This window comes from Myotis nattereri (assembly GCF_964212035.1).
Source record: "Myotis nattereri genome assembly, chromosome: 18".
Classification (NCBI taxonomy): domain Eukaryota; kingdom Metazoa; phylum Chordata; class Mammalia; order Chiroptera; family Vespertilionidae; genus Myotis; species Myotis nattereri.
The window spans coordinates 13775419-13802344 of NC_138093.1; the positions used below are offsets into that span (position 1 = coordinate 13775419).

The 26926-nt window shown below is 40.4% G+C and overlaps 1 protein-coding gene across 2 annotated transcripts in view; it reads right to left on the minus strand.

Moving 5' to 3' along the window:
• Positions 1-4475: 4475 nt before the first annotated feature.
• The window catches only part of VPS45 (vacuolar protein sorting 45 homolog), a 45676-nt gene continuing 23225 nt past the window's right edge, over positions 4476-26926 (minus strand). The window contains exons 13-15 of one of the 2 annotated variants that reach the window (XM_081111858.1): positions 26224-26345; positions 19876-20007; positions 4476-5109 (exon numbers count right to left, since the gene is read on the minus strand). In XM_081111858.1, the coding sequence (XP_080967984.1) occupies positions 5022-5109; positions 19876-20007; positions 26224-26345 (342 nt within the window). In that variant the 3' untranslated portion in view covers positions 4476-5021. Of the gene's footprint in view, positions 5132-19875; positions 20008-26223; positions 26346-26926 lie in introns of both variants that reach the window. The other variant, XM_081111859.1, reaches the window with a different exon arrangement.

Sequence of the window (26926 nt, forward strand, 5' to 3'; positions counted from 1 at the left end):
ACGCGGCCCGGGCCCCCGAGCTCCCGCCCGGCCCCGCCGCTCCCCCGGCTCCCCTGGCCCCGCGCGCGGTGGTCGGCCCGGCCCGCGCCCCGCGGTGCCATCCAGCGATCCAGCGGCCGCTGACGTTGCGAGTTCAAAATAAAAGGCGAATCGCGGAGCCCGAGCTGGTGCGCTCCCCCGCCTCCCTTTGTTTCTGACTCACTGAGGGGGGTGAAGACAGACCCGAACCCGCCGGGGACCGGGGACCGGACTCGGACGGAATGAAGGGAGAGCGAGAGGTGGGGCCGGGAAAGACAGACCCGCGGACGTGTCGTGGGAGACGGGGAGGCGGACGGAGCGGGGAATGGAGACCGAGAGGCGTGTGGAGACGGGGATCACCCAGACCTAGACCGTCTCCCTCCCAACCCCCAAACAAAAACAAGCGCTCCAGCCGGGAGGGCGCGTCACCTGCCGCCGGCTCCGCACATCACACTCCCCGGGGGGTGGAGAGGCCCGGGCAGGTCGGAGGACGGGGAAAAGTTTTATGCTCCATATCCGTGTGCAGGGGCCCGCTGTGGGAGAGTTAATAGCAATCTATACTTCTTCCAGTTTACAAAGCTTCAGGCCTGACGTGAGCCTGGTATTCAGGAGAATAACCCTAAGTCTGTTACGATCTCCAGTGCACACAGGGAAGTGAGAGTCAGAATGGCTGAACGATTTGCAGACACACACTGTTAAGTGCCAGGAGGAATATAATGGTCTCTCACGCGTAATCCTGCGTCCGATGGCTTTCACTACACCCGGGGCTCTCTTCCTGCTGCACCCACCTGGAAAAGTCCCATCCGGTCCCCAGGATGCCCTGTCTGGGACTCCCTCCTTCATCAGATTTGCCTCAGAGCCCACAGACCAACTTCTTAGTAACTTCATGGTTTTCCCAGCACATGGTTAATGGGACGAGGGAGCCAGGAAACCTAGGTTTGGGTACTGGTTTCATCGCTGCTCTGTGGCCTTTGGGCAAGCAGGTGAATTTCTTTAGGCCTCAGTCCCTCCACATATTAAATAGTGAGGGATGAAATGTCATTTCCATCCACCAGGAAAGTCAGGACAATGTAAGAGATGACCTGTGAAAGTCCTTTGAACATATAAAGATTGCCCTCTAGGCTACTCATTGAATAACAATAAGCTAACCAACACATTGCCTGGCATATGGCAGGCACACAATAACCACAAAAATGACTACCAATTCCTGGCACAGAGGAGGTGGGGGGCGGGGGGGGGGGTGGGGGGGAGAAGAACCCTTTACCCAGACAGGTCTCACGATAAAAGTGTTGGCTGCCACATTTGTGGTTTGAGAAGTGGCTAGGTCTTGGCTTTTTCTGGTATCTGTCAAATGAAGGAAGGGGCTTCTCTCTTTTCCCAATACTCCCTTATCCTCTAGTCCAATAATATCCCCCTTAACTGCTTTTCATTTACCGTACTAATGAATTCCTCTATATTAGACTGATATAGAAATTTATCCTTTCAAAGTGCTCTTATATGTTATTTCTTTAAATATTTAGTGCTACCTTGTGAGGCATATGGAACAAATAAGGACATGCAAATCAATTGACTTGCCCAAGTTTACACAGCAAGTTACTGGCTAAATGGGTTAAAATCCAGTCTGTGTAGGTTTTGTGTACACACACACACACACACACACACACACACACACCTCCTTCCTTCCCACCATCCTCTCCCCCTTCCCATCATCTCTTTCCCACCTTCTATTTTACAAAGTGATTTTAAAAGAACGGGAAAATCCAGGAGATCATCATAAATGAAGAAGTAACATACCCCAGTGATCTGGTGAGAAAATGAACCTGCATGATCTTTGGAGGGCTTGGATATAAGGGGTTTGGATTTAGAGTTTGAATAGATTCTGGTTTATGGGGGGAACGTAATTCATGACTTGCCCTATCTTCTTATTTGCCCTCATTTTAGTCAACTAATATTTGAGTGCCTCCTATCTGTGAGGCCCGCAGGTCCTGGGATGCTGCATAAGACAGGAGGGGGAGCTTTGTGGAATATGAGCCAGCGAGGGACGGCCAAAATATCAACACCCTCCCGAGTCATTTTCAGATTCCAGAGCAGATGCATGTGGGCTGGAGAGCCTTCCCTGCCTATCTGCTCCTTAAGATGTTACATAAATCTGCCCTCTCTCTCTCTCTCTCTCTCTCTCTCTCTCTCTCTCTCTCTCTCTCTCTCTCTCATTAACCTGCATTGCTGCCTCATTATTCTGCCCCTACCTTCCCTTACTCTGTGTCCCTTTGTCCTGTTACTCCTCCCTCTTTCCATACGCCATACCCTTCTCTGGACCGTTCTTCAAGCTGACTTCTCTCTCACCAGGTAAACCTCATGGCACCTGAGTTGGGATCTATGAATTGCGACTGTTTCCAAAGACCAATTCTTAAGAGAGAAATCTCAGAGAAAGAATCTATGGGTTCCTTTACGCATATCCATAGCTCCGTCTCCTCAGTGAGCTCAGCACTACCGCACACACAGACCACAAAAATAACTCAAGCCAGTTTCTCTTCAGTGGAGAGAAGATACTGGGAGGACTTGCGATGGTTACCTCCCTAACTGCAACACCATGAATAAGACACAACTGCCAGTGGCTTTATTCTTCCACTGACTATTGTGTAAGTAACTCCACATGAGGGAGGGGGAAGGGAGCTGTCCGAGATAAGGACTTGTGAATTGCTGCCCGCAAGTGCACTGGACAGGAACTATTATCAAAGCATTTGTTTAGATAAAACAAGTACCTTGGCTTTTGTAGGATACTAGTAAATGGGACACAGGGGTTTTGACTATGGAAGAGAGCTCATTAAAAGCATATAGGACCTTACTGGGCCAGTGTGGCTCAGTGGTTGAGCGTCAACCTATGAACCAGGAGATGACGGTTTGATTCCCAATTCCCCATCAGAGCACATGCCTCGGTTGCTGCCTCAATCCAGTAGGGGGTGGAGAGGAGGCAACCGACCAATGATTCTCTCTCATCATTGATGTTTCTATCTCCCTTCCTCTCTGAAATCAATAAAAAATATATTTTAAAAAGCATGAAGAATTTTTTAAAAGTATCTAAATAAACTGCAACAACAACAAAACAATTTAGATCTTAGCTCTTAGCTATAATATGGATTTTTTTTAAAAGCCTAAGGCTTCACAGGAGTGTAAGGTAAAGAAACTGCTAATTGGTGCAGTGGGAGGGTTGTCAACCATTTTGTATGGTGGTTTTGTACCCCCAATTTTGAGAATCTATTGTATTTACTATTAATTTCATTCAGTGTTTAGATGCTCTAAGTGCTTTAAATGTATTAGCTCATCTAATCCTTACAATCCTATGAGGAAGGTACTTTATTTATTTACTTACTTTTATTTTTTTAAATACATTTTATTGATTTTTAAAAAAATATATTTTATTGGCTGAAACCGGTTTGGCTCAGTGGATAGAGTGTTGGTCTGTGGACTGAAGGGTCCCAGGTTCGATTCCGGTCAAGGGCATGTACCTGGGTTGTGGGCACATCCCCAGTAGGAGATGTGCAGGAGGCAGCTGATCAATGTTTCTAGCTCTCTATCTCTCTTCCTTCCTCTCTGTAAGAAGTCAATAAAGTATATTTAAAAAAATATATATATATATATATTTTATTGATTTTTTACAGAGAGGAAGGGAGAGAGATAGAGAGCTAGAAACATCGATGAGAGAGAAACATCGATCAGCTGCCTCCTGCACATCCCCCATCGGGGAAGTGCCCGCAACCCAGGCACATGCCCTTGACTGGAATCGAACCTGGGACCCTTCAGTCCGCAGGCCGATGCTCTATCCACTGAGCCAAACCAGTTTCGGCTATTTTATTGATTTTTACAGAGAGGAAGGGAGAGAGATAGAAAGCTAGAAACATCGATGAGAGAGAAACATCAATCAGCTGGCTCCAGCACACCCCCTACCAGAATCGAACCTGGGACCCCTCAGTCCGCAGGCCGACGCTCCATCCACTGAGCCAAACTGGCCAGGGCAGGAAGGTACATTATTACCCCTGTTTTATATATAAGGAAACTGAGCCACAGACTAAATGACATTCCCAAAGCCACATAACTGTGAATCAGAGTTGAGTGCTGGCTATCTATCTGATGCTTGGGGATGTTTATCAAATAAAGGAAAGGAAAAAAATATAAAAGACTTACAGAGAACCAGGGAGGGGTTATGCTGTGGTATTTTTGCTGTGATTAGAGGATGCCATAATTCCTGGCATTAACAGCATCATGTTCCATTGTTTTCAAGAGAAGTGAAATTGACCCCAGAATTTATTATTTGCGTTGACACACTTTAAATATGCTTTGTGTAGAGGCAGCACCTTCTCCATGTTTGGTGTAAAGCGAGCTCATGCCACATCTTATGAATTCCCATACATAATAGTTATTAACCCCAAAGAAACAAAAACAAATCACTTGTATCTTTTCACAAAATGGCCTTTTATTGCAGTCATACATGGTTTCTCAGTGCCACAGGAAATTGCAATGTAGGGACAATTTTTGGATGGCTCTCTACAAAAACATGATGAGTTTTCAGAAATGACTTGTGCAGGAATGTGGTTAATGAAAACTAAAAGGGGTCAAGAGGAGAGAGAGTGTGCAGCGTGTACACCAAATGATTACTTTTACAAACTCCTCCAAGCTCTCACAACCCTTTTTGTCAAGTAAGATCCAACAAAATTCATCAGAAACAGAAGTGATTGTGCTATTAAATACAAGGAATACATTTATTTATTTGATAAAGAAACCATGAGACAAGTGGGCTGGGAAGAGCTCAGACTTAATTCGCAACTCGTCACTGGGAGTCTTGGTGTCTGTGCCAACAGTTCAGGAACCAGCAGGCCACCTGGAGATGGGTTATAAGAACGAGCACAAAACCCAAGGCTCTTCTCCAACGCTCCTGGTCGATGGGAGAGCCTGCAGCCAGGCACGCGGGGAAGCTGCGCCATTCTCCTCGCCTCTCCATCGCCGGCTCACCTTCTGCTTGCTGACCTGGAGGTGACTTGAGAGCTCTCCTTGCTCCGGCTGTGCAGCCCGGAAGACAGAACTTCCTCTAGGAAACTGACGAGCAAGTTGGAGGTTACTCAAAGGAAAAAGGAAGGGAGCATCCCCCATGTCTGGTTCCATCTCCCACCGAGTGGCCTACGTCCGTCCATGCCCATCCTCTCATTGTTCCCGGAACATGTCATGAGCTTTTGTACCTTTATGCTTTTGCTCTTATTATATCCAGGTCCAAAAGGATAGACTATCCTTCTCTGTCGGATGAAATCCTTATTATCCTTTAAGGCTGAGGAGCAAAAGTCACCATTTCTGTGAGACCTTCCCAAAGTCCTTCACGCGGAACTAATCGTGCCCATCATGATGATCACTTGGCCCTTGTGCTATGTTAACACTGTATTAATATGAACGAGGTACTCTCCGTATTATTGTTAGCAAAATAGGGTGGGACTGTTGCTCCTTAGGGTGGAACTAAGACTTGCTCGGCTTGGGTCTCCAGGGCTTAACACAGCGGCTGACACCTAGCAGGTACTCAATAAAGGTATGCTGAAGAAATGAAGTAAAATCGTTACCCATTGGCAAGAGAGCCTGCGTTATGATACGAGTTTTGGGGCAGTATTTTTAAGTGTGTGGGATTCACACTCAGGAGACAGATCTATAGCAGACGGAAGGTTGGAGGAATGACCAGGTATCTTACTATTATCATTGGTTTGTAGTCTTAAACCTGGAAGATTCTGACCTTAGAGGATTTAAATTCTAAACTTGTTTGCAAAAGAAAAACAATGGTGAAGAGAGGGAAAGGAGTAGAAGCTAAATTTATTTATTTCTCTATTGAATGCAGGCACCATCTCTGGCCTGGCTTTTTGGCCAGTTGGACTAGAGACGCTTGGAGGTCAGAAAATGACTTTGAGTGAGAATGAAACAGACGTGCTGGGAAACACTAGGAGTTTATTAGGTGATCTCTGCTCCACTTCAGACTCTGTGCAAGTCTAAAGGAAAGGAGTAGCATTCCTGAAATTATACTTACAGATCCTCCTCTGTATCAACAAGACCCCACATTCTTGACTGCAGAGAAAACATAATTTATATTTTCTAAGCCTAATTTTGTTTCCTAGGGCCATTGTAGCTTTTTAAAAAGTATCTATTTGGGGACTTTGATGAGTCACTGCAGAATGCTTTAACAATTACAGGCGATGAACATATTGCTTTCTGTACCCCAAATTTAGACTATGCTTAAAAACAACAACAAAAATGATTTTCTTTTCCAGGGTTGTTTTAAATCAGTCTCATTTAAAAAAGCAAACTCAAAAATCCCCTTTTCCTGTCCTGGCCAGTGTAGCTCAGTTGGTTGGAGTACCGTCTGTGCATCGAGGGGTTATGGGTTCAATTCTGGTCAGGGCACATACCTGGGTTGCAGGTTCTATGTCTGGTCGAGGCACGTACAGGCAGCAATCAATATTTCTTTCTTTCTCTCCCCCTACCCCCGTACGCTACCCCATGTCTCTCTCTCCCCTTCTCCCTTCCTCTCTCTCTAAAATAAAAAAAAATTTTTCTAAAGAAAGTGCTTTCTCCTGTGGTACTGAAATCCAATTCAATTCCACTCGATTCAATTTAGCAAGTGTGTCCTGAGCATCTGTTATGAAGGAGGCACTGAGCTAAGGTGGACGAATGAGCACTGTGGTTGCTGCCTTGAAGGGGCTCTCAGTCAGAGACAGATTCACAACCACGTCCAGTGTGAGGCCTGGTACCATCAGAGACGGCCCAAGAGCTCGCCTGGGGGACCAATGCTATGGCTGGTCGTGGTTTGTGCTGTCATTAAGGGTGTTTTCCCAACAAGATGGAAAGAAGGAAGGTGGGCAGACAAAAGCCCTGATTTTAAAAAGTCAACCTCAGAAAAAAATCTTGCATCACACATGGAAAAACAAGTTTCAGTTTTAAGTCTTTGTAAGGGACTAGAGACTAACACTTATCGGAGTTTAAAATTTAATTACTAAAGTAATTGAGCTGAACAATGGTGTCCCTAAACAAAGCTCTATATTATAACAAGACAAAATTACATCTTATCTCTTCCTCTCCCCCCCCCCCCCACCATATTCCACAGATAGAAATTACATGGAGTTTCTTATTATACTGAAGATACCAAAGGAATCAAGACTCAAATCTGAAGAGTGCTACAGTGAAGAAAAAGACAAAAAAAGAGAATTTCTGAGAAGCAGGAAAATAGAAAAAGACTTTCAGGAAAACAATGAGAAGAAAAACTCAAGATATTTGCTTTAATGGAGTAATGAGGCTTCTAATTACAACCAAATACTTAGCTAGAGATACTGGAATATGGGAGTGGGTAAGTGAAGGAGAGGATAAAACTTTTCATAACTTAAATACTGAAAACTCTCAATTTCCACTCCTTCCAGTTTTCAGAGCCACTATGTTTCATATTTCTTTGTTTTTGCACATAACTATTCCCCCTGCCTAGAAGGCTGCCACATTCCTCTGACACTTTATTAGTGAAACTCTGCATCTTTTATCTCTACACTAGAGGCCCGGTGCATGAAATTCATGCACAGGTAGGGTCCCTAGGCCTGGCTGGCAATCAGGGCTGATCTATAGAGCGACCTGCAGGGTGATCAGGGCCCACACTCGCACTTGCCTTGGCCTGGTGCTGCCTGCTCACCTGCTCCACCATCCCACTGTGGTTCTGCTCTTGTCGGGGCCCATCGGGGGCCGGCAGCACCTCCACTGCCACCTGCTGCCAGCACCACGGCGCCGACGCCCGCCACGTTCTGCGTCACTCCCTGGTGGTCAGCGCACATCTAACTCCTGGTAGATTGAACTCCCACCAGTAGGGACAATTTGCATATTAGCCTTTTATTATATAGGATTACCACTCCCCTAAGGAATTCACTTGTCTACATGTCCATTTTTCATTTAAGCCTATGAGTTTTTCCAGGACACAAGCACTACATGGATACATTCTTTTTGTAAAAATTTAAAAATAGTACACACAGAGATCAAGTCTTCCTTAATTCTTCTTCTCCCCATTTTCCCCCCAGAGATAGCAATTTGATCAACAAATATTTATTAAATGCCTACTATGTGCCAGACACTGTTTCAGAAGCTGAGAATATACTAATAAAGTAAAAAGAATTCTGCCCTCATGGAATTTATATTCCAATGGGGGAGGAGGGAAGATAAAAAATAAGTAAAATTCTATATAATAAAATGCTAATATGCAAATAGACTGAACGGCGGAACAACCGGTCGCTATGATATGCACTGACCACGAGGGAGCAGACGCTCAATGCAGGAGCTGCCCCCTGGTGGTCAGTGCGCTCCTACAGGGGGAGCACCGCTCAGCCAGAAGCCAGGCTCACGGCTGGTGAGTGCAGCTGCAGTGGCAGGAGCCTCTACAGCAGTGCTAAGGACCCCTTGGGGGATGTCTAGATCAGGCCTAAGCTGGCAGGTGGACATCCCCCGAGGGGTCCCAGATTGCAAGAGGGCGCAGGCCTGGCTAAGGGATGCTCCACCCCCCAGTGCACGAATGTTGTGCACTGAGCCTCTAGTACAGTGGTTCTCAACCTTCCTAATGCCGCGACCCTTTAATACAGTTCCTTATGTTGTGGTAACCCCCAACCATAAAATTATTTTCATTGCTATTTCATAACTGTAATTTTGCTACTGTTATGAATTGTAATGTAAATCTGATATGCAGGATGTATTTTCATTGTTACAAATTGAACATAATTAAAGCATAGTGATTAATCACAAAAACAATATGTAATTATATATGGTCTTAGGCGACCCCTGTGAAAGGGTCGTTCGACCCCCAAAGGGGTCACAACCCACAGGTTGAGAACCACTGCTCTAGCGACCTCTTTATTCCCCCCCCCCCCCCCTTCTCCTTGGACTGGAGCTGGGTGAGATAGAGGCGGTGCTGCCCTAGAGAGCAACAGGGGCTGTGAACACCGTTAATGAAGGGGTTTTAAAGATGGGGGAGAAACAGCATGTTTCTATCCTTGTGTGAATGATCAGATAGAGTGAGGAAAGCTGGTTCAGGAGAGAGGAGCAGGTTTGGAGTCACATCTCGGAGTAGGTGCCCAGGGGCAGGGCCGGGTTCTGCTGGAAGCGTTCATCCACTGTGACCCAACGGAAGGCAGGGGGCAGCAGCGGAGGGGGAGCTGTTGGAGCTCTCTTCTAATGGCGTCTCTTCACAGTTACTGCACATCCTGAGTGGTGTCTCCTGGATCTGTGTACTCTCAGTATAAACTAGATGCTGAATTAAGGATCTGATGAATGAATACATGGATCAGATTTTTTTTTTAAAGAGGTTAAGACCCCAACTTAAGTGTCACCTAACTTTTCCTAAATAACTGACAGCAATTTTACCAGGAACAAGGGAGAAGGTTGGCATTCGACATCTATGTCTGAAAACACTCGGGGCGGCTTCGGTAGAGAGGTCATCCGGCTCCTCACTGGATTTCTACTTCACTTCCCATTATTTCTCAAGTACGTTGTACCATTTCCTCCCTCCTGTCCTTAACTTTGTTGTTTCCTCAGCCCTGACTGCTTTCTTCCTATGGATATCCAACGTATTCTTTAAGATCTAGCTCAAACACTATCTCCTCTGTGTAGCATTTCCTGAATGCTCTGCCAGAATTAATAATTTCTATTTAGGACACATTTTATTTAACTTGCATATATTAACTTGCACATTTTATAACTTGCATATTTAACTTGCACCTAATTGCAGTGAATTTATTAGTCTGAGGGTAGAGTCCAAATTGGTTCACAGCTTACATCTTTCTTTGTGGTCTATTATTTTGTTTTAAAAACTATTTTACTTTTCTATAAAGGAAGCTTTTAAATTTTGAGATAAACATATTTTAAGGTACTTATGAGTTAAATTATTTAATTCTGTCTCTGAAAATCTCTCCAACTAATTGGGGAGAATGGAGACTCCAAAAGATGTTATCATGTTCATTTTGTGCCTGGATTAAGATATAAAACAATTCCTTGATTATAAACAATTTCACTGAGGTTCTTTTATCCTATGACACTTTCCTACAAACAATGTAACTGCCTGTTAGGAAATGTGGCTGCTCCATCCCAGTTCCCACCTTAGTACTGGTGCCTGAAAAAACAAAAAGCGAAGCAAAACAAAACAAACACAGCCTTCGGCCCTATTTCCTCTCCCACTGAGAACAGGGAGACAGCAGCCAATAGGATTCTGCATGTACCCAGCACTGTGCGTATAACATTCATTGGGTAGCATGTGAGCAGAAAGGCTTATCCTCATAGTCCACAGGGCAAAAGAGTCATTCCTCGGTGTAAACCGCCTGTGCTACTGGTTACACAGATGTCTGAAAGGAGATTATTGTCTGAGAATAAAGAGCTACAGATGTACTTTCTCACCACTGAAACATCTGAGACCATGGCAATTTGTCAGAGCAACCGCAACTACAGGAATAGAATGGTAACCACCATAAAAAAAATTCAAGAAACAAAGCCCCCAATAACCTAACTGCAGAAAGCCTTGGATGCCAATGACTCTATGCAAGTCTATGAATTATAGAGGCACTGACTCTGGGGGCCTCAAAGGGTAAGTTATAAGTGAGCACAAGTGGAAACTGAGCTACTAAAAACTTTTCTCCTCACAGATCATGAACGTCATCTGGCAATTGGACTATCTTCACAGCAAATCTCATCACTGCCCCAGTATATTCCCACTTAGGACACTAATATAACTCTGCTCCTGAATTATGTGAAAGTGAAGTATGGGTGATGACACAGGTACTGATGACGAATATCCAATCTTTTGTACTTTATTGCCCCCAGATGTGTTAATAATGGCAGCGGCAGCAGCAAGTAGCCTTACTGAGTGCTTAGCCTGTGCCAGATTCTTCTCTAAGCATTTTTTATATATTCCAAACATCACAATAGAAGCTATTATTGCCTCCATTTTACAGAAAATTGAGGCACAGGGAAATCTGCCTAAGGTCATACACGTAGACACATGGCAAAACTGGAGCCCGTGCTCTGAACCGCTATGGTGCACTGCCTCTTAACCCTTTGCGGTCCAATGTTATTTTTGGAATTCAAACAGTAGGGTCCAAATTAATTGACGGGATTGAATGTTGAACTTTTTAATGTTCTTATTGCTGAACGTTGGACTTGCTCCTAGCGCCTGGTCTGTCGAGTCAGCCTCGAGGTTGGACCGAAAAGGGTTAAAAGACTGAAGAGTATCGAAAGGTGATTTATAAATAACATCCCATTCGAGCGGAAGCTCTCATGATAACCCGAGTGGAAGAGCATACGTCCTGACGGATGCATCAGTCAGCAGGGGAAGGGAATACAGTTTTGGCAGAGGAACAGCAACCCAGGGCTGTGCTGAGGATACTAAACTCGATACTTTACTATTTAATAATCTCAGTGGCATCACATTGTCGACTTAAAAATCTGTAGAACATGTTTTTGTGATCATAAAAAAACACAGGAATGTAGATAATATAGGAAATAAAAAAGTAAATGAGTCACTTCTGTATCACTACACAGCACTTTGGAGCTTCTCCTTCCATTTTTAACTTTGTTTAACCCAACAGAACCTGAAACAAAAATGCAAATGCTGAATTGGGTCTTACAGACTAAAAGGCGTATCCTACAAACGTGTTAAGAGGAGAACATTTTCCTAAAGTGCAATGTTCTGGCTGCAAGAAACAGAAGCCTATTTAAACCAGCGTAAGTGAAAGAAAAAGGTATTTTAGATGGAATGACGGTTGGGCTGGGGTCTGTACTGAACTAAGGGAAGCAGGAGGTCAGTGCCTCACAGGGCCTGCAACCTGGAGCTGGAGGCTGCTTTGAAACCAGACAGTATCTACCTCTTTGACTCTTTTCTTTGTTTCTGATTCTTATTTATTGGTCTCTTCTTTTAGTTTCACGCTGTTTATCTGGTGTGTTTTTTTTTCTCTGCATTTGAGTTGAAGTAAACTTTTTAAACTAAACTTTTCCATACAAATTGATGATTTTTAAATGTATGGTTATTGTTAAGAATCAGGAGCAGCTAACCTCAGTGCTGGCAAGGGCATGGTGTGAAGGTATAAACTGGTAAAGTTTTCTGGCTAGCACACTGGTCATGTAGCATCTTCAAAGTGTTGCAGCAATTTCATCTCAACATTGCTAGTGGTGCATGAAATCTGGGATCAGCCAAATTTTAGTTTGAATTCCAGTCATATTGCACTTCCTTGCTATATGACCTCAGGCAAATTACATAATTTCTCCATGTTCCAGTTTCTTCATTTGAATATTGGGATCAAAACAATATCACCTCTTGGATCATGAAGTTTAAATGAGGTAATATATGTAACAAAGCCAGCAGACTGTCTGAAATACAGAATATGCTCAATTATTATTATCATCCCAAGTGAACTGGACAAGTGAACAACTGAACAATTGAACATATGTATAATGTATATGTAAATATATATATAAATGATGTTTATTACAGCACTATTTGTAAGAGAAAAATGATAAACAATGAATATCAAACAATATCTGTTTTGTCTCAAAATAGCTCTTGGAATACAGTAGGTACTCAATAAGTATTTGTTGAGTGAACAACAAACTGAGGAATGGTTAAATAAATTGTGGCACAATCAGACAACAGAATACTATTCAGTTACAAACATGACATATATGAGTATCTTCACTGAAAGTACATGAATAGAATATTCCCTTTGATTTAAGATATGTGTGTATACATTAATAGAAAAAGGTCTAAGAGGCTGTACATCAAGATGGTGACATTTCCTATGGTGGGATGACAGCAGCTTGGATATTTTTATCATCTTTTTTGCTTAGCTGTATTTAATTTTTCCCCCTACAATGACTATGCATTGATTTTGTAACAAGAACTATTTCTAATTAAAAACTGTATGTTCCAGTGCACAAATAAATTACAATAAGGGGGCATGTATATTTGAATGGGTTAAATTCAGTTTCTCAGAAGCACCTGATTATTGGTTTATATACCCATTTTCCCATCAGACATTGATGCTTACAGATCTAGAAAACGTCTCCACCTTCCTAGCACCGTGCACTGAACCTTACATGGAATCACACTCAGTGAACGCTCGCCAGCGACGGGGGATGCGCTCATCACAGCTCTTGACATAGTGCCTAATACTTTGGTTACAGGAGGAAAGTCAACACTCCCCAAATTTCTACAAAGATGGTGATGGTTCCAACAGTTTCAAGACTGATCCCGAAATGCCCATAAGTGAAGAAGAGTCTCCTCCGGGTTCCTCTTCCTTTGAAATGCAAATTCTGTCATAGGATCCCAATTTTTCTGTAAATAATTCAGAGATCCTACCAACTCGTGGTTACAGGAGAAGGTCCAAGTTTCTAATGTTACCTCTTTAGGTAGAAATCTATAAGTACCTGTTGATAATATCAATCAGCCCACTCCCAGCTACAAATGTATTTAGAGAAATCCAAAATTCCAACTGTTTTCTAAGCTCTAAACTGTATTCTCTACAAAAACATTAATGTGACTGACTTTGTAGGAATTGCCTTATTGTAACACTTAGGTATTATCTCAGGTAGTGATGAAACTAACAGCTGCCACTAGTTAATCAAGTTAATTTTTACTCAAAGAGCAACACTGTCTTAAATCTCATTCTTAATTATCCTTGGGTGGCAAAAATCTTAAAACTAAATGATTCCTCCCTTTCGTACTATTTTTCTCCTGCTTTGATTTACAGTATTTCCCAGTAGCCAGGAAGTGTCACATACTGGCCACTTGGTAAGAACATTTATAAGTAAGGGACTTCTAAAAAATCATAGCTAGATAAATTCTCCTAAAGTAGTATTTCAACTGAGGGCTTAGGTACCCGGAGACTAGAAACAGACGGTCTGAGTTCAGTTTCAGCTTTACCACTTATTAGCTCTCTATCTTTGGTCAAGGTACTTCTCTATACCTCAGTTTCTTCATCTGAAAAATTAGGTTGATGATAATAATAAAAATATTCACCTTGCTATGAGAATTAAACGAAATTGATTGGGTTAAAGAAGCACTACCCAATAGAAATGTAAAATAAGTCACATATGTGAGCTGCTAAGTAATTTTAATAACCACATTAAAATGGTAAAAATACATAAAATTAATTTAAAAATGTTTTTATTGATTTGAGAGAGAGAGAAAGAGAGAGGGAGAAAGCAGGAGAAGAAGAGAGAGGGAGGGGAGGAGGGAGACAGAGAGAGAAACATCGATCAGTTGCCTCCTACATTCACCTCAACCAGCTCAATCAGAGTATCAATCCACAACCTGGGCTTGTGCCCTGACCAGATTGAACTGGTGACCTTTCGGTGACTGGATGATGCTCAACCAATTGAGCCACACGGGCCAGGGCCGTAAAATTAATTTTTAAAAAAATATATTTTATTGATTTTTTACAGAGAAGAAGAGAGAGGGATAGAGAGTTAGAAACATCGATGAGAGAGAAACATCTATCAGCTGCCTTCTGCACACTCCCCACTGGGTATGTGCCCACAACCAAGGTACATGCTCTTGACCAGAATCAGACCTGGGACCCTTGAGTCCGCAGGCCGATGCTCTATCCACTGAGCCAAACTGGTTAGGGCCGTAAAATTAATTTTAATAGTATATTTAATTTAACCCATTTATCCAAAACATTATCAACTTTAAAAAATTATTAATTATATAATTTTACACTTGGTACTACAGTGTTTTTTAATTTTTAAAAAATATATTTTTATTGATTTCAGAGAGGAAGGGAGAGGGAGAGAGAGATAGAAACATCAATGATGAGAATCATTGATCAGCTGCCTCCTGCACGTCCCCTACTGGGGATTGAGCCCGCAACCCAGGCATGTGCTCTTGACTGGAATCAAACCTGGGATCCTTCAGTCCGCAGGCCGACGCTCTATCCACTGAACCAAACCAGCTAGGGCTTAATTTTTAATTTTTTATGGATATATAATTCCTAGACAATAAAATTTACCAATTTTAAGTATATCATTTGATGATTCTGATAAAAGTTTACAGTCATTTAACCACTTCCTCAATCACCTGAGCCAGGACTTCTTAAAAATCAAGAAACTAACAAAACCTCAACAGCAGTAAGAGCCATGATGCCAGCCTATATCTTTGAATACATAGTGTCAAATTGCTTTCCAGAAGTTATTATACCAATTTATACATCTACTAGCAATGTCTGAGACTGCCTCACTGCACATTTTATCTTAAGGAAATAATCAGAGATGGGACAAGGGCTTATCAATATACAAAATGTTTTTTGCACCATTACTTATATCAAACAAAATTGTAAATAATATGTGCCTAATAGTAATGGTTAAAGACATCCTTAAAATGAAATTATATAGCCATTAAGATTATTTTAAATAATTAGTAATTACATGGGAAAATGTTCTCAATATAATTCAAAGTGAGAAAAACAAGTACAAAACTGTATAGACACTGAAATCCTAATTATGCCAAAAACATGAAACAAAACTCAGAAACCTTTAGGTAAAGAAAAAAACATTAGGAGGAAATATGCCAAAACAGTAACAGCGGTAAACTTTGAGTTGTGGTATTATGTGGTTTTAACTTTTATGTTGAATTTTTAAAATAAAATAAACGTGAATTACTTGGGGGAAAACCTCTTTTTCTTCATTTGCCTTTGCTACTTAGAGAGAAAATAACTGAAAAAATGGGACCATTATGGTGCATGCAGGTTTAGAGCTAATGAGGGTTTACTGAATCCAGTAGTATTACAGAGAACCTACTGTGCATAGTCATTATTACTGGCCTGACAGGAATCTGTTGTGAGAGGACTGCTGATCTGGAGTCACCTTCTAAATCTAGCAGGATCCACCCACCTCCTTGTCAAAAGTCTTAAGAAGCGCTGAACTGACAGCCCTGACGTCTGGCGCTCTCTTCACCTACAGCTCAGGCGGGGCCCAGGCCACGGCCGTGCTGTTGGCTAATACAGTCACCCTGCCTCCCTCTTCTTCTCCACTTTTATCCTGGATTTCGAGGAGGCAGAGGGATTTCTTCTACTGGGAGAACAATTCCATCCACATGGATCTGTTTCTTGGCCTCTCAGCTCACACAGCTAACTTAACGTGTCAACTGCTGCCAGCAGGGACTAGAACTCTTTAATATTGATTAACTTGTGAAGTGATAGGTAAGCTAGCTCAAAACCCAAACCAGGATGCTCATTTATTTGCAAGGTAGGATCATGTGCATCAGAAACACAACTGGAGTAACTGCTCAGTCTACTGTAGGTGAATAAATAATGGGTACAGTTCATTTAAATATATCTAGGAACTTGCTTTTTTAAAATTTTTTATAATAATGCAGGCTCATTTTGAACATTTAAGAGAAATCATACTTCTCTCAATTCATATTAGCTTTGATAGCCAGTGTGATCTTGCTAAAATATGAGTTGACTGTCATGGTTCTTCTCCAAACTCTACAATACATACAAAAACTGTACACAAATGTTTATAGCAGCATTAGTCCTAACAGCCAAAAGGTGGAAACAACTCAGAAGTCCATCACTGACAAATGGATAAAGAAAATATGGTGTATGCATACAATGAAATATCATTCAGCCATAAAAAGAAATGAAGTATTGATATAGGCTACAACATGGATGAACCATGAAAACATTTTACTAAGTTAAAGAGACACTCACAGAAGTCTCTATGTTATATGATTCCATTTATATGAAATGTCCCGAACAGAGAAACCTACAGAGGCAGAAAGTAGATTTGTGGTTGCTTAGGGCTGGGTGGGGGAGGTGATGAAAATGTTCCAAAATTGACTGTGGTGATGGTTGCATATATTTGTGAATATACTAAAAACCACTGAATTGTATACTTTAAAGGGATGAATTTTATCTCAACAAAGCTGTTTAAAAAGACCCACATCCTACAATGCCCTTTAACTCAGAGTGAAGACTGGTCCTCACAAAGTCTGTAGGGCCCTCCACGACCAGGCCCCAGTACCTCTGACTGCATGTCCCTCACCTTGTGCTCACTCCCCCCCAGACTCTCCAGTCTCCTTGGACACACTGCACCAACCTGCTTTGGGACACAGCTCTGCTGTGCCTGGTACACTCTTTCCCCCATGTGTTTGGCTTCCTCCTTCAAGTCTTTGCTCAAATCTTTTCTCAGGGAGGCCTTTCCCAACACCACACTGAGTAGTGTGAATCACCTGCCGCTGCCCCCATGCATTACCCGCGTCCCTTTACACTGCTCTGTTTCTTTCTCCCATGGTTTCATCACCTTCTGACTTGCTATCACATTTACTGATTTTTTAAGTTTATTGCTTATTTATGTCTCCCTTTGCATGAAAATGTAAGCTTCATGAGGGTTAGGATCTTTATTTTAATTAGAGGTATCCTAATGCCTCAGTAAACATCTGAAGAATGCGTAAGTTGATTACTGACTTTAGCTATTCTGATTCATTCAATAAATATATATTTATTCATCTATTCTAGAACTCATAACTAGGCAATACGATTTGATTCTTCCACATAGATGCTGGTGAAAGTATTTGTGGTGCTACAGAATTCATGGCATATATGATTCCTAGAAATGGAAATCTGACTTTCCTCCTTAATTTAGGATAGATTAGGCCAGAATGACTAATGAGACAAAGGAAAAAAGCAGGGAGAGAAGCAATTCCTTAAGAAGTGCAAATACTGACACAGGAGACCATGCACACTGCAAACCTGCATGTACCCCAGAGAGAAATGGACAAAGTGCTTAGGGCAGACACTACTGAATCCATTACCAGATCCTTTTTCAGGGCACCTTTTCCGCCTTCAAAAAAGCATGAAAGTTATCCCTAATGAAGTCTCTATAATTAGTCACTACCTTTTATTTCTTTGTATTATGTACCAAGGAGAAGGAAAAACAATAAAAAGTTCATATTACATTTTATATGGCTATGGAGAGAGAAGAAGATATTTACTGCCTCTCTTTATTCAGAAGGCAATTTTATTAAGAATGTTGCTAAGGAGGTAATAAGCTTCTTTTCTTTTCCTTGCACAGTTATCAAATTTTACTGAATTTTATACTTTCTGAGTTAAAATATTTTCAGAATAAGTATATATTACTTCCACAATAAAGGGAAATTATGTTAAAAAGTCAAATAATAATACAAAGTGAAATAATACAGAAATACCTCTAAAATGATTCTCAATGAATCCAAGTATGGCTCAGTATGGCTCTCTCAAGGTTCCCAACCATTAAATTCAACTCTCATGCTGTGGTTCTCTAGTCCACTCTTTTTCCTCTATCTGTCCTACCTTTAACGCCCAAATTAATCTTCCTAAAATACTGTGATCCTCTTATAATTTTACTGCTTAAACTTTCAATGATTCCTCATTTTCTATAGAAGAAAGTAGAAATTCCACAGCCTGGAATTCAAGGCCTTCCACAATCATGACATTAACTTTTTTTAAAAAAGTTTTTTATTGATTTTTTTAGAGAGAGGAAGGGAGGGGAGAGATAGAAACACCCATGAGAGAGAAACATGGATTGGCTGCCTCCTGCAGGCCCTCTACTGGGAATGGAGCCTGCAACCTGGGCATGTGCCCTGGCTAGGAATCAAACTGGTGACCTCTTGGTACATGGGATGATGCTCAACCAACTGAGACACACTGGCTGGGCAACTTTCTTTCTTTTCTTTTTTCTTTTCTATTTTTTTGGCAACTTTCTTTTTTAATTATAACCTGAGGATATGTGGTGTTTCTTTGTTTGTTTTGTTTGGTTATTTTGTTTTGACTTTATTGATTTGAGAGAGAGAGGAAGGGAGAGAAACATTGATTGGTTGCCTCCCATACGTGCCCTGACTAGGGATCGAACCCCCAAGCTAGGTATGTGCTCTGACTGGGAATTGAACACACAACCTTTTGGTGTATAGGATGATGCCCTAACCAACTAAGCCACCTGGCCAGGGCTGGATCTTTTTTTTTAAATCACCTTAGTTTTGACATTATCTTTCTAAGTTGTGGCTGCTTCAGCAGGTAATGTCAAAATTTTTACCAAACAATTAAAAAACACACACTCCTCTTATTTAATGGTAGAATAACAGCTTAAGGATTAACAAGAAGATACCTAATGTCTTTGGCTATACAACTAAAAGCCATTTTTCCAACAGAATAGGGCATATTTACCTTACAACCAACTACAGAAACAGAAAGTATAACAGAAATATGATTGCTTGCTGTTCTTTTTCTATGTGTGTTACCGACAGCTTTCTGCAACTTGCTCACGTAGTTAACTCTGCCTAGAATGTGCTCTCCATTTCCTACCCAAGGCGCAACATACAAACCATCTTCTCCATGAAGCATTTGCTAATTCCTTTTAGCCACTCAGAGAATCCAGGGCTCTTTCATCGGACTCTCCAGGCACTTATTTTCTTCTTCTTATTTTTATTTTTACATTTTTTTCTTTCCTAACAGATAATGACTTATTTGAGATAGGCTCTTTATCTTATTCATCTTTGTATTCTTCCTACTAAATACTTACTGAATGACTGTAGTTAATCAACACAATAGAGAAACTCACAGAATTCAACATTATGTCTAGGTATTTTCGAAGTGGCAATTAGATTTCTCCTTCTCTGAACATAGGCAGGAAACATGAATTGTCAACAAGTCAGGTAGGCCCTTGCTTTTCAGGTCTTTGACTTAATTAAGTGATTTATGAACCTCATGGAGTATAGATCTTTCATCTCACACAAACTCTACATTACTGTATGAACGGATGATGTATTTTGGTCTTCAGCAGTTCCCTTACCTTTTCGTGTTGTGCACTGTGGTTCCTCCCAGGACAATCCTCACTCCAGGAGTGGTCCGGTTCAGGTTATAAACTGTTAGCGCTTCTTCATAGGTGGCTCCTCCAATTACAAACACAATGATATCCTGAGGTCTGAAATAATGGAGACATTTAATATCATAGGACAAGGGGGATGGCAAATATTTGTTGTTACTATGAGATACACAGTTTTAATTTCTGAATCGTTCTTTTTTGGTGGAGGAAGCATAATTAAAGCAGAACAGAATGAAAGGTCTAAAAAAAGTTTTAATTATCTGAAATTGGCAGGAAACAGAGCAAGAAATGCTGAATCGTGATTTGCTTTCTGTTTATGAGCGGATGTCTTATAATTTCTGTGCTGTGGATTTCAGAATAGCACAATAGCGTTTGCTGGAACCAAATGTGGAAATATTCTTTTATATTCAAGAGGCTGCAGAGTACTTCACTATGGCATGACATCAATATAGTGGTAATTTATGCTTGTACTACACATCTCTCTTCATGTGTAAGACCCTTGTCAGATATTTAGTGCAGTGTCCTTACAATGGCCTCTGTCCAAGGACCTCAAAGTGGTTTGGAAACCACTGGTATATTTGGACGTCCCATAACTTGGGAACTAGAAACATTTAGTATTTTGAGAGTAAAAAAAGAATGTGACACAGAAATTAATGATGCTTCTAGGAACTCCACCTCTTTTTAAAGTCTTTGTTCCTCAATCCTTCGATAAACCAAGGAAAAGAAACCATGGAAACGAGCAAACCAAAAAGCCCCTGAGTGCTGTTTTGAAACTGGACATGCTGACACATGAGCTCAGTCACTGGCCTCCTTGGGCAGCTCTGTGCAGTTTTACTGTGTTTCAGTTTTTATCAAAATGGCTTCATAACAAAAGTGATACGTCCTCCTCTTAGCTCCTTCTGTAGATGGCAACAAGGAGGAGATCATGTTATTTTTAAAACTGTTAAAGTTTGCCTTGTTTTTATTCTCTCATGCCATCAAAAGAAGATACAATTACTTAACCTTAGTCAGCAGTTAATTTTGTTAAATCACTTCCTGGACATTATTTAAAACTACATCAAGCAGAGGCATCCATTTGGGAGGTTACAGCACAAAACTAAATAGAAACATCTTTAATTAAAGGATATAATGCTTACGTATAAGTCATGTTCGTCTACATTTTTTTTCTGTTTTATCTCTCTCTCTCTTCTTTCTAAACAACAACAAAACCTTGAAGGAATTAACTGAGAGAATATTAGTTCCTGTTGGACTCCTTGGAAACAGAATCAAACACTGTGTCTATTTAAAAACGTTCCCTCTCACTTTAGTCCTCTTGTACCCGTTTCTCCCTAGAGGCAAACATTTCTTGTCTCTTATGTATCCTTTTAGAAATATTGTCTGTTTGTATATAAATACACATATATATGGCAATTAAATTTCTCTGATCTATATGTGATTTCCTCTAGTACAGAGAAGTAGATATGAACGTTAAGTCTAAATTATTTTTTTAAAATATTTTTTTATTGATATCAAAGAGGAAGGGAGAGGGAGAGAGAGATAGAAACATTGCCCTAACCGGTTTGGCTCAGTGGATAGAGCGTTGGCCTGCGGACTCAAGGGTCCCAGGTTCGATTCCAGCCAAGGGCATGTACCTTGGTTGTAGGCATATCCCCAGTAGGGGGTGTGCAGGAGCCAGCTGATCGATGTTTCTCTCTCATCGATGTTTCTAACTCTCTATGCCTCTCCCTTCCTCTCTGTAAAAAATCAATAAAATATATTTAAAAAAAAAAAGAAACATTAATGATGAGAATCATTGATTGGCTGCCTGCTGCATGCCACAATGGGGACTCAGCCTACAACCGAGGCATGTGCCCTGACTGGAATCGAACTGTGACCTCCTGGTTCATAGTTCAACACTCAATCACTGAGCCATGCCAGCCAGGCAAGTCTAAGTTGTTAATCCAATATTAATCTGGTGTTTTACATATCAGAGGTTCTTCATAAACTTACAGGAACACATTACCACCACTGTCCACGAATAACTAAAATGTTCTACACTATCAAGGTTTTGCCCTTCGAGTCCTTGCCTCCAGTTACTGGCCAGTTTTTTTCTTGCTGAGGAAGGTCATCTGCTTAGGAAGAGTTGTATGATTTCAATGGGAATATTTTTCTACCAAGTATGATAAACTCTCAATTATTTGGGGACTGAATATTCAGGCAAAATACAGGTTCTCTTCTTTTTCTCCAACTGATATGTGTTGTTTCAACTCTTACTACTATTTCTACAGAAGGGCAAGAGGAATGTGAACAGCTAATACTCAAATTCAGTTCTTGTCAGGTTGTAGAACATATTTCATAAGGAAGAGGATTGAATAAATTACAGTTGGCTGTAATTTTAAAAACTAACACAACACCCTATAACTTTTATCACAGTATTACCCTCATTACTATACACAATTTCTTTTCTTTTTCTTATATATAGAACGCTTCACGAATTTGCGTGTCATCCTTGTGCAGGGGCCACGCTAATCTTCTCTGTATTGTTCCAATTTTTAGTATATGGGCTGCCAAAGCGAGCACTACACAATTTCTTTTTAACATTACATTTCTAAGAAAGTAAATTTGTAATTCTTTCCACTTTATTGGTACTACAAGTACCAATGAAATAATTAATAGCCTCTTAAGAACAGTCACAACTGATAAAGGATGAGTTCTGTGGGGGGAAAAAAATCCAGTGTTACAAGAAGGTGCCCGTAAGGAGATTGAGGACACTCTAATAATAGTTTGGTTTGTGTTGAACTGTCCAGGGCAGCGGTTCTCAACCTGTGGGTCGCGACCCCTTTGGCGGTTGAATGACCCTTTCACAGGGGTCGCCTAAGACCATCCTGCATATCAGGTATTTACATTATGATTCATAACAGTAGCAACATTACAGTTATGAAGTAGCAACAAAAATAATTTTATGGTTAGGTCATAACATGAGGAACTGTATTTTAAGGGCCAGAAGGTTGAGAACCACTGATCTAGGGGTCAGCCTAGGTGGAAAATAGGGTGGGGAAACAGTTTCAGTTTTTTTTGTTTTGTTTTTTTTTTTAATTTATTGCTTAAAGTATTACAAAGGGTATTACATATGTGTCCATTTTATCCCCCCTCCCTAGACAGTCCCCTATCCTCAAAACTAAAATAAAATTGTATTTTCAGAAAATGAGTCTTTTTCTTACAGAAAGATTCTATATGCAGTGTTCTTTACATTGAAGGACAACTCTAGCCTAAGAACCGTTATGCAGTTTATCTTGAATAAACACTCATGAGTTGCACAGATTGTTTCATTAGGAAGACGGGAGGGAAGTTCTTCCCTGCCAGGGCGCAGTGACTGTTGAGAGGAAGCAGACAGTAACCCTTTTGTTTTGAGTTCCTGATCTGGTAAATCAATTATTTGAAAAGCAGTTGAGCAGACTAGTAAGGATCATCCTGGAAAATGATATTGCGTCTCTATAGCTGCCCTCTGCCCATCACCTGCCTCAGAGCACATCTGGCTCTTATGGAAAAAAGGGGCAAGAATTGGGAAGGAATAAACTCAAGGGGTTTCTAGCACAGCCAGAGAACACGATCCTTTAGTCTGCTCATTGCAGCGTGCCAGCGCATTTTCACAAGACCAGAGAGGGAAAACATGTTACAGATGCTAACTGGGGGTGTTACCTTAATGTAAGGACAAAACCTGGACATTGGGATAGACTCTTAGTGCTTGACTCAACTGTGTGTGTCCCTAACAAAGATGACTGTCACATTTGGTTATGAAAATATTAATGTTTTCCTGAGCCTCCTACTACTCATTCAAGCTGGCTTAAGGAAGACATGACTGAAAATTTTTTTAAAAACATCCCTGACATTTATCCTTTTCATTCCTTTCCCAATGAATTTTATTTTATTTTATTATTTTATTTTTTTTGCGGAGGGGTCTGGGGACCCGGAGGGTAGCCCAGGCCTGGCCGGGCGGCGGGGATGGGGGGTGGAGGGTGGAGGGGGGAAGCGGCAGGGAGGGGAGTGGGATGGCGGGGCGGCCTCTTTCCCAATGAATTTTAAAAGTAGATGTTCTGAAAAGGCCAATAGTAAAATATATAGCAAAACATTTTTATGATGGCTGAAGCTAAGTGGAATACGCAAGTTCAATTCTTTGTACACATCTTCCTGTTCTCTGTAATTCTCTATAGCAACCAAAAGCATTGATTAATGCAGACAGCCAACATTAGAAAGCAGCAGCCAGTTCATGCTGTATATAAATAAACAAGGGCACTTTGAGAACCCAACCAACTTACATCTTATTAGAAAAATAAACAAAATTTTTTTCATATAGAGTAGTTCTGGAAATCATTACTTCTATACATGGTAAGCAGAAAAACATAAACTTTTAAAAAATTGAAAATATTGAGATGACACTGGTTAATCAAATTACATAGGTTTCATAATAAATCATCTGTATATTGTATTATGTGTTCACCACCCCAGTACTTAGCTCACTCCAATTATATCCTTTATTTGCTTACTAGTTTCCTGTCTATCTCCTTCACGTAAGTTCCTTGAGGGCAGGTGCCCATCTGTTCTGTCACTTCTAGTTCCCCAGCATCTACAATAGTTCTTGACATACTGAAGACACCCAATAAATACTCATTATATAAAAGGATGAAGCAATTGAATTATTAACTATATATGTATTTATAATTGTGACAAACGCTAACAGATGCTGACAACAAATGTGCATTTTGAGCTTTGGTTGGAAAAATAAATCACCCAGATTAGAAAGGTTTCCTGTCATAATCTAATCATATACAACACACTCCTCTGGTGATCTATGGTGTCCCTTTAGTAATAAACATCTATTTTTTTTGTTCAGTAATCCTGATGTAAAATTCATAAGAAAATCAATAGTTTTACTTTTATCAGAGCAATCAGAAGGCTATTTAATAGAGTTATACTGTTTTTCTTTTCTTTTTGTGCTGTTTTTCAAAAAGCCTCTATGATAGGTGAATGGCTTTTGGCTGGTTCTGATTCTTCCCACTTAGCTGACATTTCTGAACCTTGATGCCAAAACTGTTAGCTATTTTATCTGAATGAGTGTACTCTCTGAATTTAACCCCAGATGTTCTGCCTCTCACCTTGGATATTTTAAAAGATTTTTTTTTCTGATACCAAATTATAAAGGGTTTTTTTTAAAGAATAAAGTGGCCGAAACCGGTTTGGCTCAGTGGATAGAGCGTCGGCCTGCGGACTGTAAGGTCTCAGGTTCGATTCCGGTCAAGGGCATGTACCTGGGTTGCGGGCACATCCCCCGTGGGAGATGTGCAGGAGGCGGCTGATCAATGTTTCTCTCTCATCGATGTTTCTGACTCTCTATCTCTCTCCCTTCCTCTCTGTAAAAAATCAATAAAATATATATATTAAAAAAAAAGAAAAAAAAGAAAAGAAAAAAAAAAGAATAAAGTGGAAAAATGTATCATATAAAACAGTCACCTAGGTGCCTCAAGACATTTTTCTCCTCCCAGAAATTAATTATATTTCTAAAACACTATTCTTCCAAGACTCTTAGATTATGAGTAGCTAAAATTATAGAAGCCTTATACCAACAGTAACAATTCTCACATCATCCCATCTAATAGGATTAAGCTACACATATTAGGTTCTTTATAACATGTGGTCCCAATAAAAAAAATACACAAAAATATAATTTATAACTAGGTAGAATTTGTATATATTTAAAAATCCAGGGTGGAATAAGTAAGTTGTCCTGGACAAGTTTTGTCTTTTTTAAAACAAATAGACCACTGGATTAAAATGACAATTAATTGCTTCCTTCAGTTAATACCCCAAAAGAAAGCCATCCTTTTCTTCTTTGTAACAAATGGCCTTTGTTAATGAGGTCTCAGTTTGTATGCTGGCCACATTTGGCAAAGTTCAGTCCTGACCAAAAATAGTAACCACCTGCTCTGGCTGGCAATCAAGCAGCAAATCTATTTTTGGCTTTAATGTTTGAAACTCCAAATGTTAGATGCCATGGAACTGAACCTTAAATGGCATAAGCAAACTGGTCTGAGACTAAAGAACAGAATGTAAGTACTTGGGTTGTTCCAAAACATCTGTTTCTTTATTCCAAAAGAAGTAATATTTCAGGTATAGCTGGTGAATTTATATCTAACCTTGACACATGTAAAACCAAAAGAGTCTTAGAACTGAAACAATAGGGGAAGGAGGAGTAGAACGATATGATTGGAGTTGTAGTCCCTTACATTATTCTAAATGTCCTATTGTCTTAGTTTTATTATTAATATCTTTATATCTTACCTGTCTCTGAGTGTGCTGGGGCCTAGATAAGGGTACAGGTTTTCTTTAAGCTTTCCTTTGATGAGATGGTCCAGGGTCTCATGTAGGAAAGGCTGATGCTGAGTATATACGTTTTCTATTCCCTAAGACAGGGGAAATAGTTCTTATGTCATTTTTTGAAAACTTGCAATATACTGGTTTATGATATTCTTATCAGAAAAGAACATGCACTCAACAGAGATTTCATGAGGTAGATTCAAATAGGAATTTTATGGTTAGATAATTTTTAAAAATATATTCATCAATTAGAACTGTTCCAATCTCATACTAACACTGTAATTTAAGGCTAGCTACTTTAAAGGAATTTTAAAAATGAAATTGCTTAAATCCTTTAGCATCTATTCACTAACTCTCATCTTTTTGTGAAAATGTTACATGACAAGTAGAACAAATAAAAGGAATGGATTATGTAGAAAAATAGACTAGACACACTCAGGAAAATGGAAAAACTTTAGGCAGAATTAGAAAGGGTAGCAGATTAAAACCAATTTCTGACCATTTTAAGAAAATAGGTCAGTCTTTTTAAAAGATCTATAATTGTTTGTTTCATTTTTATTTTCCTTCAAAGAAAAACTACCTAACAAATCTTAAGTTATAAACACGTAGAGTGAAATAGTGATGACTAACAGAACCGTCTGTCTTTTCACTCTTGGGTTTTCCTGGA